The following is a 21,143-nucleotide window of genomic DNA, read 5'->3' on the forward strand; positions in this document are numbered from 1 at the left end:
TAATAAATATCCAATATACTAATGGAGGTATACCTATTTATATCCAAATGCTTACTGTTGCAAGGCAATAGTACGATTGAATAACAGGTATAAGTAGAGGTAAACAAAAGTCTATCCAGAATTTATAAGGCAAGGAAGAAAATGGAGAAGAGATTCAATTGACAAAGATCTATTCTTTTACAATCATAGGAATAAATAAATAAATACACCTCTTACAACTGTTTCTACTTTGGGAGTCTAGTATGCCAAAGTTGACACATCATACAAAAATTGAATATCAAAGCATCATCAGAGAGTCCCTAATGGTAAGAAGTAAAAAAATGAAGTCCAAGGTTATATCCAGAAGTTGTGAGATCATGTCTTATTTCAATTTGATGGAGGAAATAATAAAGATAAACGTTATAGGGTGGGGTTAATGGGATGATCCTTATAACAGGGGTCATTAGCTAGAAACTAAAAATTATGCAATAGAATAGTAATAAAATTTAGTTAGGGTAATCATTTGGAGAATCATTACGTAAAGAAATAATTTCGGTATATTAAGTGTGATATTATTTACTAACAAATGAATGTCATCATAATACTCCTATGATAAGTGAGGTAAGACCAATGTCAATCCTTACAACGTAATTGGTCAGCTAATATTAAAAAAAGTAGCGTTTTATTGGGTACGTTACAAAACAAATTTATGAAAGATTCAGGGACAATTTAAGAAGAAATTGTCTAAGGGGCCTTAAATACTAAGGAGGATAATAAAAATAAACATATACGAAAGGAATCTGTTATGTTATGAATACTTCTAACATAATTTTCTAATTGAAAAAATAATTTTGTAACTGAAAAAAATTTTTCATTTTTGTGAAATATAGCTCAAGGGAGGTAACTGTGCAAAACATAAATATTGAAATATACGAAAAGCTTTTGGTTTTACCAACAACTGGTATACTAAAACACTTTAATGTTAACATGAATAAGCTTTTTACGAAAAACATGAATATTTGGTAATCATGCAAGGGAAATAGATATTTTAGACTTTCATTAAAAAAAACTGTAGGGTTAATTATATGCATACACTTATATCACTAAATGTATATTGGTAAATACGTACAAATACGAACTAATATATGTGCTTGCACAAATGTTCTGAAAGTTTTATATATCATCATCATAATCGTTTAACGTCCGCTTTCCATGTTAGCATGGGTTAGACGATTTGACTGAGGACTGATGATCCAGATGGCTACACCAGGCTCCAATCTGATTTGGCAGAGCTTCTACAGCTGGATGCCCTTCCTAACGCCAACCACTCCGAGAGTGTAGTGGGTGCTTTTACGTGCCACCGGCACGAAGGCCAGTCAGGCGGTACTGGCAACGGCCACGCTCAAAATGGTGTATTTTACGTGCCACCTGCACAGGAGTCAGTCCAGCGGCACTGGCAACGAACTCACTCGAATGACTTTTCACGTGCCACCGGCACAAGTGCCAGGAACCCGATGCTGCGGCACAAGTGCCAGGAAGGCGACGCTGGTAACGATCACACTCGAACGGTGGTGCCATCACGATTTCGCTTTCGCTAGCCCCAACAGGTGTTTGCAAGCAGAGTTTACTGTCCAATGGAGGAAATGTTGGCATGGGGGCCAGTCGTCGAATTTAGTTCGATTTCGATTTCACTTGCCTCAACAGGTCGTCGCAAGCAGAGTTTAGTGTCCAATGGAGGAAAGGTACGCATAAGTGGGCTGGCTACATCCCTGGCAGAGGCCTTGGATTTAGGTCTCACTTGGCTTACCGGGTCTTCTGACGCACAGCATATTTTCAAAGGTCTCGGTCAGAAGTGATTGCCTCGGTGAGGCCTAATGTTCGGAGGTCATGCTTCATCACCTCATCCCAGGTCTTCCTGGGCCTGCCACTTCCACAGGTTCCCTCAACTGCTAGGGTGTGGCACTTTTTCACACAGCTATCCTCATCCATTCTCGCCACGTGACCATACCAGCGCAATTGTCTCTCTTGCACACCACAACTGATGCTTCTTAGATTCAACTTTTCTCTCAAGGTACTTACACTCAACTGGAACCCTCGTCGTCATAACCGACAGAGTGTCACGACGACAGTTAATGTGCATAGTGGAGGTTAGCATATGGTGAAATATACTTGTTATTTACATTTGACGGATATTTGTCCTCATCTTGTTTGTTGTTAACACAACGTTTCAGCTGATAAATCCTTATAACCTGTATTTTTGAGTGCTACATTACATTTTTCTTTATGTTTATTAAAGTGGGCTTCATTGGAGGATAGATGGCAGATTCTTTTACTGATATTTCTTAAAAGGGTTCTTTTTATTGATTGGGGATGGTTACTAAAATTATTGATATATCTTTAATTAGAGTTCTGTTTCATATATGATTCATGTAGTCCAGTATTTAGATTACAATTTGCATCTAGATAATAGAGTAATTTTCATTTTCTATAGTAACAGAGAGACCAAATCTACTGAAAAATCTATGCAGGTGCTTCTTTAATAATTCTAGGCACCTAATTATAAAAAGTGTGTCATCCCCATACAGACCTCTTCCTAATTCAGGGAATTCTCTATTCATGCTATCTAAAAGGCAAATTCCCACTAACTCTGTCACCTCAGCCGAATGTGGTGAGCCCCTATAATTATTATAGCAAATTACCACACATAATATTTTCTTCCTTTTCTTATCCATTTTCGTAGTCTTAGAACTATCTATTCTATTTCCCCTATATGTGTAATTTAACTTTATCTATTTTAAATACCATGTGTGTTTATTATACCAGTCCTCCCTACGGTATTACTCCAAATATTTGTAAGCATTTATTTGTGAGCATATATTCATATACTTATTAATATTTATTTATAACTCATTTGGCCAACTACCCCACACATTCCTTCCTTCTCTATCTTAACCTGAATATTCATTTTCTATAATTACAATTAACTTTATAACTTTATAATACCACATGTTTATTATTTCCCTTTCATCTCTATCCATATTTGAACACACTGTTTCTCTATAATTGCAATGAACCCTAACTTTATTTTTAATGCCAAATTTATTTATTCTACAAGTCCTCCTTACCATATTGCTTCCCAAATAACTGAATCCTTATTTGTAAGTGTTTATTCATGTATTCATATGCATAATGATATTTATATTTATACATATGGGTGTGTACTTGTGCATGCAGACTTACAGGTGTGTATGTTTGTGGGTATATGTGTGTATATATATATATATATATATATATATATATATATATATATATATGTGTGTGTGTGTGTGTGTGTGTATGTATATGTACGTGTATATCTATGTTCATGTGTACTTGTGCGTATATATATATATATATATATATATATATATATACATACATATACGTATACGTATATGTGTGTATATGTATGTATATATGTGATTGTGTTATGGGTGTGTGGATGTGAGTGTATGTGTGTGTATATGTATGAATATGTTTATTTATATATATATATGTCTGTAGAGGTTAATAAACCATCTAAAGGATATTATATATCCATTATACTACTAGATGTGAACCTACGTATTTTTAACCAAGTGCTTATTATTGCATGGCAATATTGCAATTAAATACTCGGTGTGGGTGGGGGTAAATTGGAAATTTACCCATGATTTATAAGGCAAATAAGAAAATGGAGAGGATATAAAATCAACAAACATTCCATTATATCTATTTATTAAATGATAACAAGCATGTGTTTAAGTGGTACACGTAAATGAATGATATCAGCCAATAAATACATACACATATATATGAAGATGAATGAATAATAATAGATGAGTGTACAGAAACAAATCACTTATGCCCATTTCTACCATGAAGCCTCAGAATCTTCCAAGTCATCTTCATCATGTCAATGATATACATGTATGAAGAAACATTGGACAGAGATTGGGTTGAGCATCAAGGCTTCTTCAGAGATTACAAATATGAGGAAACTAACATGTGGGAAATTCAGTTAGAATGATAGAGTTGGGTCAATAAGATAAGATAGAGTAAAATAGGTAGAAAATAAAAAATAATGTAATAGACATGGTAAGGAAAAGTAAGAACTTCATTTCAAGGTGTTATTATAATCCATGGTATTCCATCCTGTGGTAAGTAAAGTCACTCTAAGGAGATACATCCGTAGGCTGCAGTTTACATCATGTTTCCATTATACTGAGGGAAAGAGTGAAGGTAGTATGCTATGTGGTGGGTTGAATGATATGGTCCGTGCTACAGGGTTCAGCGGTTAGAGGCTAAACACTATTTAATAGATATAGCAATATTAAAGGAGTTGGTCAAAATAACTTAAATTGAACCTGTTGGGGAGAAATTAATACATAACTACATTAATGAAAGAAAAGAATATTTGTTCATCCTTGTATATCACTGAAAGGATGAGGATGACTTGGAAGGCTGTAAGTGATTTGTATTTGTACACTCACCTATTATTATTCATTCATCTCCATATTATATATGCTTACATATTTATTGGCTGATCTCAGTCATTTATTTGCACCACTAAAACACGTTTGTTATTTTCTTATTTGCCATCTCCTTCATTGGACACTAAACTCGGCTTGCGAAGACCTGTAGGGGCAAGTGAAAACGAAATCGTGATGGCACCTGTGCTCAGTGTCGCCTCCCTGGCACTTGTGCCGGTGGCATGTGTAAAAGACATTTGAGCAAGATCGTTGCTAGTGCTGCTGGACTGGCTCCTGTGCAGGTGGCACGTAAAATAAACCATTTTGAGCATGGCCATTGGCAGTACCGCCCAACTGGCCTTCGTGCCGGTGGAACGTAAAAGCACCCACAACGTGCAACCCATGCTAGCATGGAAAGCAGACGTTAAATGATGATGATGATCATCATCATCGTCGTTTAACGTCCGCTTTCCATGCTAGCATGGGTTGGACGATTTGACTGAGGACTAGTGAAACCAGATGGCTACACCAGGCTCCAATCTGATTTGGCAGAGTTTCTACAGCTGGATGCCCTTCCTAACGCCAACCACTTCAAGAGTGTAGTGGGTGCTTTTACGGGCCACCGGCACGAAAGCCAGTCAGGAGGTACTGGCAACGGCCACGCTCAAAATGGTGTATTTTACGTGCCACCCACACAAGAGCCAGTCCAGGGGCACTGGCAACGATCTCGCTCAAAAGTCCTTACACATGCTGTGGGCACAAGTGCCAGAAAGGCGATGCTGAGCACAGGTGACATCACGATTTCGCTTTCGCTTTACCCAACAAGACTTCGCAAGCTGAGTTTCGTGTCCAATGAAGGAATCGACATTGGCATGGGTGCCAGTCATCGAATTTAACTCGATTTCGTTTACACTTGCCTCAACAGGTCTTCGCAAGTGGAGTTTAGTGTCCAATGAAGGAAGGTACGCATAAGTGGACTGGCTGAGGCCTTAGATTTAGGTCTCACTTGGATTGCCGGGTCTTTTCACGCACAGCATATTTCCAGTTGGCAGATTTTCTACAGCTGGATGCACCACCTAACGCCAACCACTCAGAGAGTGCAGTGGGTGCTTTTACGTGCCAACGGCACGGAGGCCAGTCAGGCGGTACTGGCAACGGCCATGCTCAAAATGCCAGGGGCACTGGCAATGATATCCCTCGAAAGTCCTTACACATGCCGCGGGCACAAGTGCCAGAAAGGCGACGCTGGGCACAGGTGCTATGTATGTGCGTGTATATATGTATGTATTTATATATGAATAAAATACATGTGTGTGTGGATATATATGTATACACATATATATATATATATGGATAAAACTTTCAGAACGTTTGTGCAAGCACATATATTTGTTCGTATTTATACGTATTTACCTATATACATTTAGTGATAGAAGTGTATACATATAATAAACCATAGTTCTTTTTTAATGAAAGTTTATAACACCTATTTTCCTTACATGATTACCAAATATACATGTTTTTCGTAAATTTTAATATTTCTCGTATATTGTAATATTTTACAAAGTATTCATATATTTTGTTACCAGGTATTTATTTTAAAAGCTTATTCATGTTAACATTAAAATGTAGTATACCAGTTGTTGGTAAATCCAAAAGCTTTTTGTATATTTTAATATTTGTTTTGCAGAGTTACCTCCCTATTAAGTTACAAAATTATTTTTTCACTTAGGAAATTATCTTAGAAGTAAACATAACAGATTCCTTTCTGTATATATATTTTTTTATTATCCCCCTTAGTATTTAAGGCTCCTTAGACAATTTCTTAAAATTTTCCTTGAATCTTAAATTTTTGTATTTTCCTGATTAATTTTAATGGACCCAATAAAATGCTACTTTTTTTAAATATTAGCTGACCAATTACGTTGTAGGACTGACATTGGGCTTACCTCACTTATCAAAGGAGTATTATGATGACATTCTTTTGTTAGTAAATAACATCACAATTTATACCAAAATTATTTCTTTATTGATACAATTACGTAATGATTCCCCAACTCTGTTTTCTTTAAATTTTATTGCATAGTTTTTAGTTTCTAACATACGATCCCTGTTATAAAGATCATCCCATTAACCCCATCCGATAACGTTAATTTTTATTATCTCCTCCAAATTGAAATAAGATGTGATTTCACAACTTTTGGATATAACCTTGGACTTTACTTTTTTACTTCTTACCATTATGGACTCTCTGATGAAGCTTTGGTATTCAATTTTTGTATGATGCGTCGACTTTGGCATACTGGATCCCCAAAGTAGAGTTGTATTTATTTATTTATTCCTATGATTATAATAAATAGATCTTGCTGATGTTTGTCAATTGAATCTCTTCTCAATTTTCTTCCTTGCCTTATTAACTTATATAATATACAAGCACAGATACCCGGCCTTGCTCAGGATTAAAATGGCATAGATTTTTATTGTGTTACTTGTCTCAGTCATGTGACTGCAGCCATGCTGAAGCACCGCCATTGATCGAAGAAATCAACCACAGGATTTATTCTTTGTAAGACTAGTATTCATTCTGTCAGTGTCTTTTACCAAACCGCTAAGCTACGGGAATGTAAACACAGCATCATCAGTTGTCAAGCAATGGTGGGGGTACAAACACAAGACACACATACACGACAGTCTTCTTTCAGTTTCCGAGCACGAAATCCACTCACAAGGTTTTGGTCGGCCTGAGGCTATAATAAGCACATATATATATATATATATATATAGTAACTGACATACCCAGTAATTCCCGGGAAAGCGGGCTTATCCCTTGGTTCCATTCTCATAATTGTTTCGTTAATCTAGTCACAATACAAAGTATGTAGCTCTTAAAACAGCTTTTGTGTATTTATTGACAATACCGAACTGTCTTACAAAGGATCTTGTTTTTAGGAAATCCTAATAAGTTATGAATAACCAAATTGTGAAGTCAGTTATGTAATAACATGAAATTAATTACCCTACAGTAAGAATTCGAATAAAGTAGTCCCGAAACAGGCTTTAATACGTTCTCAGAGTACATAGATTTTAGGAAGAAATACTAGTAAGGTATGTATACTAAAATCGTGAAACATTTTAACAGGCTAATCAGATATGAGATAATAACAATTCAAAGTAATTAACTGTGAAAAAAAACTTTTGTGTGTTCCCAGAGAATATTACCCTCAGCAGCGCTAGTGTTGGTATATTCGTGAATAAGTCAGTAATATCGTTTAGGAGAATATTATTTACCTGTTTAAGCGTTGTATTGGTTAAATTGAGAAAATAACTAAAATGGTTCAAATACTAAGAAATAAGCATACTGAAAATGAATGGGTTATTTCCTTTGGTGACTATTTCCAGGAGGGAATGGGTTATTTCCCTTGGAAGCTTCAAAATAATTACTCCCACCATTCATTCATACCCAAATGTTATTCCTCCCACCATTTACCCAAACATTTTTTTGAAATCAATTTATACTTAAAACCTCCCCAGACACATAAGCAATGTGCATGTGAAGTTTAAGAAAAATCGGTTGAGCCATTTTGGCACAAAACGAGGACATACCGATACACACACACACACAGACACTTTCAGTTTTAATATGTAAGATATATACATAATAATATATAAATGTACATGCATGTATGGATACACAATTATAAATACATAGTAAATCCTATACAGATGCACTTCCATACATGTACATTCAATGGACCCCTACACATATGCAGATATACATGTATACACATGCATATATATATATATATATATATATATATATATATATATATATATATATATATATATATATATATATATATATATATATATTTACTACACTCTCGGAGTGGTTGACATTAGGAAGGGCATCCAGCTGTAGAAACTCTGCCAGATCAGATTGGAGCCTGGTGTAGCCATCTGGTTTCACCAGTCCTCAGTGAAATCGTCCAACCCATGCTAGCATGGAAAGTGGACGTTAAACGATGATGATGATGATGATGATGATGATATATATATATATATATATATATATATATATATATATATATAATAATAATACAAAGAATATATATACATGTATACACACATATATGTACATACTTACATCTACATGTGTATATACATGCATATCAGGGTACAGGACGTTAGAACAATAAACTACAGACAACGGAACGAACACATAGGAAAACGGAAAGCCACTTGGAATATCCCTTCATCAGCTGTCTCTATTCTATCTAGACGTATATATATATATATATATATATGAGAGAGAGAGAAGTTAGACATAAGAGGAATTGGTTACTGTGTGCAAGAGAAAAGACTGTGCTGGTTTGGTCATGTGATGCAGATGGATGCCAAGAACTCCATAAAGAAGTGTCAATCTCTCAAAGCGTATGGTACACATGGAAGTGGGACACCCAGACAGACATGAGATGAAGTACTGAAGAATAACCTCAGGAGCTGAACCTTTCAGGCAAGATGACAAAGGACTGGGACACTTGGCACCTTGCCATACTCAAGAAGACCTTATATCCTGCAGCAGAAGTGTTAAGACTGATCCTTTCGGTTGTATCACGCCATTAAGAAGGGCATCCAACCACAGAAACCATGCCAAAACAGACTGGAGTCTGGTGCAGCTCCCCAGCTCTGATCACACCATCCAGCTCCTGCCAGCATTGGCAACAGACATTAAATGATGATGATGATTCAGTTATGTACAGACTTTACATATAAATGAACAAATACAATCAGAACAAAATATACAGAATCATACATGCTTATTTAAATATACATACATACACTTATACATGCATACATATAGTCATGCACACAATTATTAGCACCCCTTGTCAAAGACAGGTTTTTATTGACATTTTCACTAAAATTAGATATCTAAAAAAATGCTCTTATGTCACAGTAGTATGAACAACTAAAGCCTAAATTTTGCCAAAGAGGACATCTGATGATGTTTAATATGGTAATTTCAGCCAATAAAAATTTCAAGTATGATTCAAAACTATTGGCACCTACATAATTTGAATATTGCATTGCAAAAACAACTGATTGGGTTACAATATAAGAATACATGCCATATAAGAGGTTACATCATTCTGACGAAGTTCTAAAATCCAGAAATTTCTAGAATAGGAGGCAAGGCTACATGACATCACTTGAAAAATGTTTTTGTAACCTTCTTTTGGTCAACAAACTATTTTATCTGCAACATCATGGAAAAGGTGCAGGAGAACAGTTATGACTTAAGAAGAAGACAGCTGATGCTCACACTGCTGGAGATGGATATCAGACAGTATCTAAGAATTACAATATGGCTATTCAACTGTTCACAGCATAATCATGAATCATTGAGATACCGGTTTGTTGGAGAATAAAGTAGATGCAGGAGGAGTAAACTCTTTTCAGAGCGAGATTAGCAAACCGTTAATTAAAATGGTCAACAATGATCCAAAGATAACAATGACAGTGATGAAGGCAAATTTGACAGCTACTAGCATTTCAACCGCTATGCTTTTAGAACTCATCTCTATAGCTAATTAAGGTAATAAAAGGTATCAACTACTACTAAGGAACCTTCCAAGCAGTTGAAAGTAATCTATTTCACATGGATGCTTAGTGCTGCTGATCAAGTACTGTAAAAACCTGTGTAATTTACATACTTTTTTGCAAAAACAAAAATAAACTCTAGTGGGGGTGTAAATTACATGAGTAGATCATTTCCAGAATTTTTTTAGAAATTTTTTTGTTGAAAAATGATATACAAATGTAAACATTTGTACCGGAAGTTGACTCATTTAATATCAGAATAGGTTTTTATAGAAAAAATATAATGAAGTTGACTTTTATTTATGCTGGGCGGTATAATGCTTACTTTTTCTGTACAAATTTACTAAAACCATTAAATGGTTAACTACTTCTTGAAGTTTGACATTCACGCTGTAATCACTCTCCGGGCCATATTTTACATTGCAGATGCGAACATTATTGAACCTAGTAACTCCACTTGGAGATCGCAAGTGTTAGTTGTTCAAGAAAAATAAAGCAAAGAATGGTGATTGAATACTCAGAGACGATTAACAAATTTACACAGCTACCCCCTTCCTAAAATTGATAAGTTAGTGAACACTATCGCTAAGTATAAAGTCTACAGTACTATAGACTTACGTTTGGCATACAATCAGATTCCTCTATCAGAGAAAGACCATCAATTCACTGCCTTTGAAGCTGATGGTAAATTATGGCATTATACTAGGATGCCATTCAGAGTAACTAATGGCAGCACATGTTTGCAACATATAATGGACGACTTTGTGAGTAAATACAAACTGCGAGATACGTTCCCATTCATAGACAATTTAACCATATGTGGGAAAGATCAAAATGATCACGATAAAAATTTAGGAAAATTTGAAATGGCAGCAAAAAGTGAAGGGCTTACCATGAATGAAGACAAATGTGTTTACTCAACAACTCTTGACTTTCTTGGATACCGTATCTCACACAATACCCTCAGCCCTGACCCAGAAAGACTTGCTCCACTCCTCAATCTTCCTACACCAACTGACCAGAAATCATTAAAACGTATAGTCGGTATATTTTCTTATTATGTTAAGTGGATCTCCAAATTTTCGAACAAAATATATCCTCTAAATAACGTATTAAAATTTCCTCTAAACAACCAACAAGTAAAAGCATTTGAGTCATTAAAGGTAAAACTAGCCAATGCTGCCATTCAAGTAATAGATGAGAACATTCCATTTACTGTTGAGACGGAGGCTTCAGATTTTTCCATATCTGTGACACTAAATCAAGATGGAAGGCCAGTCGCATTCCATTTTCATACACTGCAAGGTAGCGAACAGTACCACTACTCAGTTGAAAAGGAAGCCCAAGCAATTATTGAATAAATTCATCATTGGAGACACTTTCTTCTAGATAGACATTTTACATTAATAACTGTTGCATTCATGGATAATTATAAAGCAACGAGCAAAATTAAAAATGATAAAATTATGAGATGGCGCATTGCGTTATCTCCATACTCATATGATATTCACTATTGCCCAGGATCCAGCAACATCACTCCAGATGCATTCACAAGGGTACGCTGTTCAGCAATTAGTTCACATTCACTTTATGAGTTACATGCAGCACTGTGCCATCCTCGTGTAGTACGCCTTCATCATTTCGTCCACAGTAGAAATCTTCCATATTCATTAGAGAACGTGAAACAAATATGTAGGAATTGCTCTATATGTCAAGAAGTGAAACCACAATATTATAAACCAGACTCAGTTAACTTAACTAAGGCCATGCAGCCCTTCAAGTGAATTTCCATCAATTTCAAAGGTCCGATTCCTTCCATGAAGCATCCTTATCTCCTAACAATACTTGACGAGTACTCTCGGTTTCCGTTTGGTTATCCAGTATCTGACAAATCAGCTCAGACTGTAATAAAGTGTCTTACAGACTTGTTCTCAGTTTTTGGTATGCCCAGTTGTGTATGTTCAGATCGTGGAACTGCCTTTATGTCTAGAAGTTGCAATGTAAGGACATTGCAACGAGTAGGAGGACACCATACAATCCCACTGAGAACAATCAAGTAGAAAGATATAATGGTATTATTTGGAAGTCAGTACTACTCTCTTTGAAAACCCATGCCCTTCCAGTATCTTCATGGGAAACAGTTCTTCCAGATGCGTTGCATTCAATCAGATCTCTACTTTGTACGTCCTCATGGACATCTTTTTAACTATCAAAGACGTTCAGCAGCAGGAACATCTATGCCAACATGGCTTCTTAACCCAGGACCTGCGCTTGTTCAAAGGAACAATCACACTAACAAGTATGACCCTATTGTGGACCAAGTTGATTTAATCGAAGCCAACCCCCAATACGCTCACGTCCATTATCCAGATGGTTGCGAAACCACAGTATCCACAAAACAATTGGCATCACCAGGGAAGATTAACCCAACTGATAACCTAACCCAAACATGTCCCTCAAGAGCCAGACAGGGAGCCAACTGAAATTTCTCCTCCTCCTAGAGATAACTGTCAAGAACAAAAAGAAGAATCCCCTCAGCAGTGTCGATCACAAAGGATTCGGTAAGCCCCAGAAAGGCTTGATCTATGATTTGTTTCCCTTCTTTTTCCAAGAGAGAGTGAATGTTATGCAAATAACACTGATATAAAGAGCATGTGCATGACAGGAAGAGGAAGAGAGAGAACAGCCATTCAGAATAACATACAGGACTGTGACTAAAAATTAGTTTCTTTGAACCAGGATTTACTGGTTATACATTACATGTTTATTGGTAATTTAACTTATTTTGCAACAATTGTGCATATTTATTCATCAGCTATGTTTTTGTAGATAAGAATTATCAACAACTTTTCCTGTGATTGTGATTTGAGAAGGCATACAGAAGTATGCTAAAGATCAGCATAATCTCTTGTGGGCAAGAAATGTAAAATACAGTTTATTATAAACACAAACACTTTGTAATTTAATAGCCTTCAATGTGACACCTGTTAAACAGAAATTATTTTTATTTAATCAAAATTTAATAAAATCTAATCATAAGTAAGTGAAATTATGCTAAATACAACTAAATAAAAAACCTTTTTTCCCTGGCCATATCGGCAATTCTGAAAACTTTTAGGTGTGAATTTGACATGAGTAGAAGCTTTTTTTTTAATAATTTTTATCCTGAAAATCACCTACATAAATTACACAGGTGCGCAAATTACATGGGTTTTTATGGTTGGACTATTAACTCAGGGGTTACAAGTTCAAATCCATTGCAGGCACTTCAATGGTTTTGTCCATGCCACTGTCATTAATACAAACTAAATTATCTGGGAAGGCTGAGAAAGACCAGCATCCTTTCCATGTAACAACGTATCATCCATTTAATACCATGGAAATAGAGCTAAGTATCAGCTCTTAAAATATCTCCATCAATCTTGTTTATGAAGAGATTTCTTAGTTAAACCCACTGAAGAGGGAGACTGCGGAAGATATAGGCTGAAGTAATAAAAAGTGAGCTGAAGATGTTGCACCTCACAGTAAAGATGACAAAGGACTGTCCTGATGAGTGATATGCAGTACAGGAAAAGACCTGACCACTCATAGTGAAATATACATTGAGATGATGGTAGTGACAAAAGCTGGTGATATATACAGATACGCATCCATACATGTGCACACATACCCCTACACATATGCATATATATATATATATACACATGCACATCATCATTTAATGTCTGTCTTCCATGCATGCATGGCTAGGACAGTTGACAGGAGCTGTCCAGGTAGAAGACTTCCTCAGGCTACTGTGTCTGCTTTGACAGGGATTTTATAGCCCTTCCTAACACCAACCACTCTGCAAAGTGGACTCAGTGCGTTTTACATGGCACTAGAACAGGTGAGGTTAGTTTTGGCATGATTGTTACAGCTGGATGCCCTTCCAAATATCAGCCGTTTTACAGTGTGGACTGGATGCTTTTTATGAGGCACCAGCAATGACAAGGTCACCAAGTAACTTGCAAGGAATTTTGGGAGGGAACTTGTGTCAGAGGATGAAAAGTAAGAGTGTAACAGAGAGAAAGAAATGGGTGTCTTGCTATGACGGAGGGGGCATTGGAGGCAGTGATCTAATGTCAAATGATGAAAGGTTAGAGCATGACAGAGAAAGATGCAGAAACAGGTATCTTGCTATAAAGGAGGTACATGGTTACCCAACAAGCAAGAGTGAGAAAGAGAGAGAAGAGAAAGGTACAAGAGGACAGAAACAGGTCCGCTGATATAAAGAAGATATTTGGTTACGTAGTCAAAGGGAAATGCAAGAGGGGCCAGAATGATCAAGACTGAGGGCAAAAACAAGTGTGCTGCTGTAGAGGAGATATATGGCTACCCAGCCAGAGGAAAGAGTGAGGAAAAGAGAGAAAGAGTGGGAAACAGCAAAAGTGCAAGAGAGAGTAGGAAGATGATGAAGTGCCAGGATATATTCACAAGTAAAAAGGATCAGAGCATAGATGCGATGGTAGAATAAGGAAGAGAGAGGTATGGTAGTCATAATATACATGGTCAGGTATTGCCAAGAAAGTATAAGTAGGGAGTAGAGATTGCTGTGACTTGCAAAAACTTGGATATAAAAATGGGGTGGGGGAAAGCAGCAATACAATGAGCAAGAAGGGCAGGGAAGGGGATTGGAAGACAATCATAGTTTATAAAGAGGAAATGTAAGAGAAAGATGCAGTTTTTGATGAGGAGATGTAGTTTGGTTTCTTAGGGTAGGGTGTGTGAAAAGTTTGTTGTTACATGTAGGTGGGACACAATGCTTCTAGTGCTCAGTTTTGCTGATGCGGGCAGGTCTTCTCTAGAACCCCCTATCACCAAACATCTCAGTCCATTGTCTTTTCCTTTGTGAACCTAACATCCTAAGATCAGTCCTCACCACTTCATCTCATGTCTTCCTGGGTCTCCCTCTTCCACAGGTGCCATCAATTTTTAATGACAGACACTTCTGTATACAGCTTTTACTCATATGCATCACATGTCCAAACCAACACATTCTCCTCTCCTGCATGCCACATTTAATCCCTTTTATGTCTAACTTTTCTTTTAACACAGTTATGCTTTGTCAGTCATGCACACTGATGTTGCAGATTAAACAGGGCATACTACCTTCTTGCTGTGTGCAAGAAAGAAGATTGCACTGGTTTGATATACATTTATATATCATTTTATTTTAAAGTCTACTTTTTCATGCTAGCATGAATCAGGCAAGAGTATGTTGGAGTAGAGATTTCTATGGCTGGATGCCTGTTCAACAGCTAATATTTTAAACACATGCATCAAAAAGAAAATTAAGTTCGTATGTAGTTAGAAAATTAGATATTCACCAAAGTAGTGCCCAAATTTTCAATAACAGGAATTTTATAGCCTGAAATACAATAAGACAATTTTATTAGGAGAGCCAAATTTATGTAATTATATAAGTGGTTCCCAACATTTACTCAAATGACACTCATGTTTATTCAATGTAAAGCAGTAAAAAATGTAGTTCATTGTTAATAACTGTACAAAAATTAGAGAAAATACAGGAGTTGTTTGTGCTTTTTGAAATATATACGCTTTCAAATAGCGACAAAATTTTAGAATATTTTGTCACTCAATAAACTGACTAAAAATACAGGCCTCACCACTGAAATGTTGCGACATTTGAGCTAGGAAGCAGTTGTGTGTCTGAAACAGTTTATTTACAATTGTTTGTTGTTAATATTTAAAATTCATAGGCGGCGAGCTGGCACAACCGTTAGTACGCCGGACAAAATTCTTAGCGGCATTTCGCCCTTCTTTACGTTCAAATTCCGCTACATTGCCTTTCATCCTTTAGGAATTGATACAATAAGTACCAATTGAGAAGTATTACCAATGTAATCGACTTACTCCAACCCCCGAATTGCTGGCTTTGTGTCAAAATTTGAAACCAATATTTAAAACTCACACATAGTTTTTAAAAAATTATTTTTGTCAAAGCTTCAAGTTAAAACAACAAATTTCATTAATCTAACTTGTCTATATTGATTTTTATACAAATTGTACGTAACAGAACAATTTGAAAATGCACAAAAGTTTCATTTTTCAGCTAGTATTAAGTTAATTTTTTAATTTCATGACGCATAAAGAGAGTTATACATGTATGATAATAATATTCTTTTGAGATAATAACACGAACATAAATTTATTAAGCGATATCATTAGAAATTAGAAAGTTTGTTGATTAAAGAAAAGATCAAGAAGGAAACATGATTACCTCGGAGATCTAATTCACGGTCTCTAACCGGGTTGGTATATTGAGCTGAATGTTCTATTAAGTCAGCAGATAGTTTAACCATTGTTGTTTGTTTAAGCCAACAAATTATTATCTTAACCACTCTAAATATAATAATAATAATAATACACAGTCAGGTTGTTGAAAAGTATTTAACAACACACTCGTAAGTTTCAATTAGCAATAGAATAGAGGCCAAACACATGGAAGATTAATGGCGAATTGCGCCTGCGCGAAATAAGGGAGGTAATTCTGGTGAATTATCGTTGGGGGCGCTACTGAGTTTTTTAGCGTCTTCTTCTCGTCTTCCCTTTATAAGCAGACGACAGACAATCATTTGTTATCGCACTTCAATGGAATGTTAAATACTTTTATATAAAAAGAAACCAGTTCAGGCATTGCGTACAAGATGCAAAGTACTTTAGCATCGATGTCTCAAGTCTATGAGAAGACTGATCAAAATTTGGCAAACAGTTCTGAGTCTACAAACTATGGTCTCAGTTTAACAAAAAAACTTAAAATGCCTCTTATTATGCATAAAAGTACAACTCTGCTTCAAACGTTCCAAGAAAATCTAGTCTCTAAAGAAAAAACAAAACAAGAGAAACAATCATTAAATACTCAAGATGTAGAATGCAAACTATTTTCCCTGCATAGCCGACTCCGACAGGAAGCTGAAAAGATAAGGGAGTGGAAACTTTCCACAGAAGCTGAAAGCAAACAAAAAGAGAAAAAGATAGGGGAATTGACCCAAACTATTGAGAATCTTAGAAAATCTTTCATAGAATTGCAAATAGAAAATGAAAACTTAAGTCAAAAGATGCAAGAAGAAATTAGCAATAGAGAAGAAATTTTGAAAAAAATTGATTTTACTCGAAAAATGTGTAACATTGTCAAAGAACATTCTCAAACTGTAGAGAATAAAATGATGCAATGTGAAGCAGAAAGCAATGAATTAAAATATAAAGAAAGAGAACATTTTGAAAAATTTGAAGAACTTTCAGTAAAATTCAATGATTTAAATATTTCAGCTAAAGATGAAGAAAATAAATTAAAAAATGAAATTAATAATATTTTTCAGGAGAAGGAAAAGCAGAGAAAAGTTTTAGAAAAGAGGATAGCAGATATGCAGAATATCAATAAGGAGTTACAGAATGAAATTTGTTGTAGAAATGAAAAGTTGGAACAATTAAATAAAGATTTACGTGATGCTGAAGAGGAGAAAGATCAACTAAAGTTTGATTATGAAGAATCTAAAAAAGGTCTTTCAGAAGTGGAATTTAAATACACAACCCTTAAATTTGAATCAACTGAGAAAAGTAATGAAGCTTTATTAATAAAGGCTTCTTTAGAAAATCTTTTAAAAGAAGCAAATGAAGTTTACGAAAAACTAGAAAAAGAATATGGAGAATTAAATGTTAAATATACATCAGCAAATAAAATGATTGAAGACTTGAAGAGTGATAAAGATATCTTAGTTTTGGAGAATGCAGAGTTGAGTGAAAATCTAAAACAAGAAATAAGCCATAAAGACAATCTACTGGCCCAGTTAAATTCCAAATCTGCCAAGATAAATAACCTCAATAGCAACATTATATTGTTAAATGATGAAGTAGTCAATGCAAAGGCTTTAAATGTGGATGCTGCTGATATGCATGAAAAAACAAAAGAAAAACTTGAAACTTTAGAAGAAAAATACAAAACCCTAAGCAATGAGTCAGAAGTACTAAAAGGCAAATTTCAAGAAAAAGTGGAACAATTAAATGAGGCCTTGAAAAACATTGAAGAACTTAGAAAAACATCTTCAGTTGAATCTAATGAACTGACAAAAATTATATCAGAGCTAAGAAATGAAAATAATCTGCTGGAGGATGAAATATCTAATCTAAAAACACAAATGAAAAATCATGAAAGTAAATATTCTTCTCACATTGGCAAATTAAATAAAACAATTGAAGAAAATGCAATTTCAGTTAGTAAATATGCAGATATAGTGAAGGCAAAAGAAACAGAAATTGAAGAATATAAAGGTAAACTTCAAACAATACAAAAAGAAATTAATGAATGTCAACAAGAAAAAGTAGTCTTAATGGGTTATCAAGAAGAACTCAAACAAATGACAATTTTGAAAGAAAATGCAATTCAAGATAAGGAGAGAATTTTAAAAGTAAGTGAAAATCAAAAAGAAGAAATGGTGAATACTCTTGAAAAGTATAAAAAAGAAAATCAGAAAATATTTGACATTAAGACTAAAGAAATCTACGCAAAGAATGAAAATGAAATCAAAGAACAAAAATTGAAACATGAAAATGATTTGAAAGAAAAAACAAGTGAATTTGAGAAAGAGATCTTACAGTATAAAAGTGAAATTTCTGAACTAAAACAGAATATCCAATATCAAATGGAGAACAATATCCAGCTTGAAGAAAAAATAGATATAATGCTAAAGGAGAAAGAAAATATGAAAAAGGAAATGTATGAAAATACTATGAAAACAGTGTTTCCGACAAGAAAACAACCTCAAGTGGCAGTCCTGATGACACCACAACATCCAATTAATATGACACCTTCAAGAATAGATGTTAATTCCTTTAAATCAAACTTCTTAACTTCCAAGAAGAGAAAAGTGGTGTTTAATTCTGATGATATGATACTTGTGTCTGATTCAGACTCCTCAGTATCCGAATACCAAAAGAATGACAAAATCACAATACGGACCCCATTATTGAAACAACACCAGAAGAACATAAATTCACCCAAGAAGGATAATGTTTCTGATCATAAGTTAGAAGAGGTGGTCCTTACTACTGAGAATCAACAAAATCTTGAAAATAACATTTCAGCAAGAAGTAGGAAAACCAGAATTTTGACTGGAAATAATAAGACCAAAAAAAGTCCAGTGAAACAAAATTTAAATACTGTTAAACCAAAGAGAGCAAATGTGAAAAAATCTGAAACTCAACCTGTGAAGAAGTTTTTCAAATCCCCAAAGTCTAAGAGATCACCAGCATCTTCAATTGATAAATATGCTTGGTTTGATATGGATTCTGTGTTTGGGTTTGGATCTGATGATTAAGGACACAAGTTGACAATCAGATTATTAAGAGAACAAAAAGAAAAAGAGAACCAAATTAAAAATAAAGAATATTTTATTCCCATGGATATTTTATTAACTCAAATATTGAAGACTGCCACTTGTAATAATTTCTATATTTTGTTATTCTCTGTTTTGGTTTTATTTAAACAGTTTATTTTTCTCTAAAAAATAGAATTTTAGCCAAAATCAAATTATTTGGATAGTTGTTAAAAAATGTTTTGATTAAAGTTGTTATTACGTAAATGTTATGAAGTCTTATGTTAAGGTTACATATAGAAAAATTAAGTTCTTAATGCATAAGTTTATATATATACTTTAAAATACTTTTAATGACAAAGTTTTATGAGAGCTGTTAACCTCATATTTCCTGTTCCTATTTTCATACACAATCATCTATTGACAATGCCCAATGAAGAATTATCCAAAGGCTGGGTTAGAACTGAAAACTTGTATTTCTTGAAAATTCAGCATTTCAATAAGTGTAACATCAAAGATACAGTCACTGTAGCACTAACTTTTGTAACTGTTTGAGACATTTAAATTGACTGCAGGAATGGATGTCTTATTCTACCAAAGTCTACACTAGAGCATTAAATGGTTTGAACCTCTACATTAAAAATATAGGCCCTGAATTTGAAATTAATCTCTTTATATATTAATAAGCAACCTAAAGTTATTTAGTAAATAGGCAAATTGAAATGTGCAAAACAAAGAAAGGAAGAAAAGCAGAATCACGAAAGATGAAGTGAATATTTAAAGAATCCCAAAATTCTCTGAATTCATACAGCTTCCATTTCTAGGTAATTTTTGTGTCTGTACCTTACTTTGTCCAATAAAGAAGTATTGCCTGCTAATTGAAATATTTGTTATTAGATGTTATATATGAGACAAATAGTTATTACATATCTACAAATCTTGAAGAGAATTAATCAGGTGTAATGGGTTTAATAGAGTTTTTCTTATCAAACACAACTTAGTGTTCTTCTAGCGTGTTTCTTTAAACAAAGTCTGTTCTCTTTAACTCTTTGTTACACATATTTTTGTTGAAATACATCGCCTTTGCTTTACCTAATTTTGAAAATAATGAAGAATGTAGTAAAATAATTTTGTCATTATTAAGTTGGCGTTTGAAACTTAAATTAACATGCAACTTTGATAGAAAATTTTAACTTAGATAATTTTAAAACAAGAAGTTTATATCATAAAACCAGGGCAATCACAGGATGTGTCACTGAAATTTTTATCTGTCAATATTTGTAGATATGCATATAAAGTTGAACAGAAAATATCTATTTCAAATATTTGTTTAATCTGTTATTTTTGGTGTCCCCAGTGTGCAGATAGGGGAATGGCCTGTAGATATACAGGGAAGCTGCGACTACTCAATAAGCAATCCCAGACAAAATCACAGCTTGCCCATTTGCAAGGCATAACACCCTGCCAGGGTTATGTTGAAATCCTGAAGCCCTGAAAAGAGAAGAAGTGCCACTGTTGTTAGAATGCAGGATAGTAATAGGAAATGGAATGCAAGACATAAAATACTTTGTTTTATAGATTTCTTTCCACTCCTCACAACAAATTATACCTTTGTGAAACTTAGTCTGGAAAACCCATCAATATAACTGACACTGCAATTGTCTATAGAACCTTGAAAGACATTCTATGACTTGCATTAACT

The 21,143-nt window shown here is 34.7% G+C and overlaps 2 protein-coding genes across 2 annotated transcripts in view; one reads left to right on the forward strand and one right to left on the reverse strand.

Moving 5' to 3' along the window:
• The window catches only part of LOC106883950 (uncharacterized), a 51,039-nt gene extending 34,418 nt beyond the window's left edge, over nucleotides 1–16,621 (reverse strand). Inside the window, exons 1-2 of the mRNA XM_089355207.1 lie at nucleotides 16,351–16,621; nucleotides 15,437–15,477 (exon numbers count right to left, since the gene is read on the reverse strand). Of these exons, the coding sequence (XP_089211333.1) occupies nucleotides 15,437–15,477; nucleotides 16,351–16,432 (123 nt within the window). The 5' untranslated portion in view covers nucleotides 16,433–16,621. The remainder of the gene's footprint in view (nucleotides 1–15,436; nucleotides 15,478–16,350) is intronic.
• Nucleotides 16,622–16,634: 13 nt separating this feature from the next.
• On the forward strand, nucleotides 16,635–20,319 carry LOC106883952 (uncharacterized). The gene has a single exon (XM_014935107.3). It carries the CDS (start codon nucleotides 16,778–16,780, stop codon nucleotides 19,442–19,444), a length of 2,667 nt encoding a protein of 888 aa, XP_014790593.1. The 5' UTR covers nucleotides 16,635–16,777; the 3' UTR covers nucleotides 19,445–20,319.
• The last annotated feature ends 824 nt before the right edge of the window (nucleotides 20,320–21,143 follow it).

This window comes from Octopus bimaculoides, chromosome 7 (assembly GCF_046866305.1).
Source record: "Octopus bimaculoides isolate indiv1 chromosome 7, ASM4686630v1, whole genome shotgun sequence".
NCBI classification, from domain to species: Eukaryota; Metazoa; Mollusca; class Cephalopoda; order Octopoda; family Octopodidae; genus Octopus; species Octopus bimaculoides.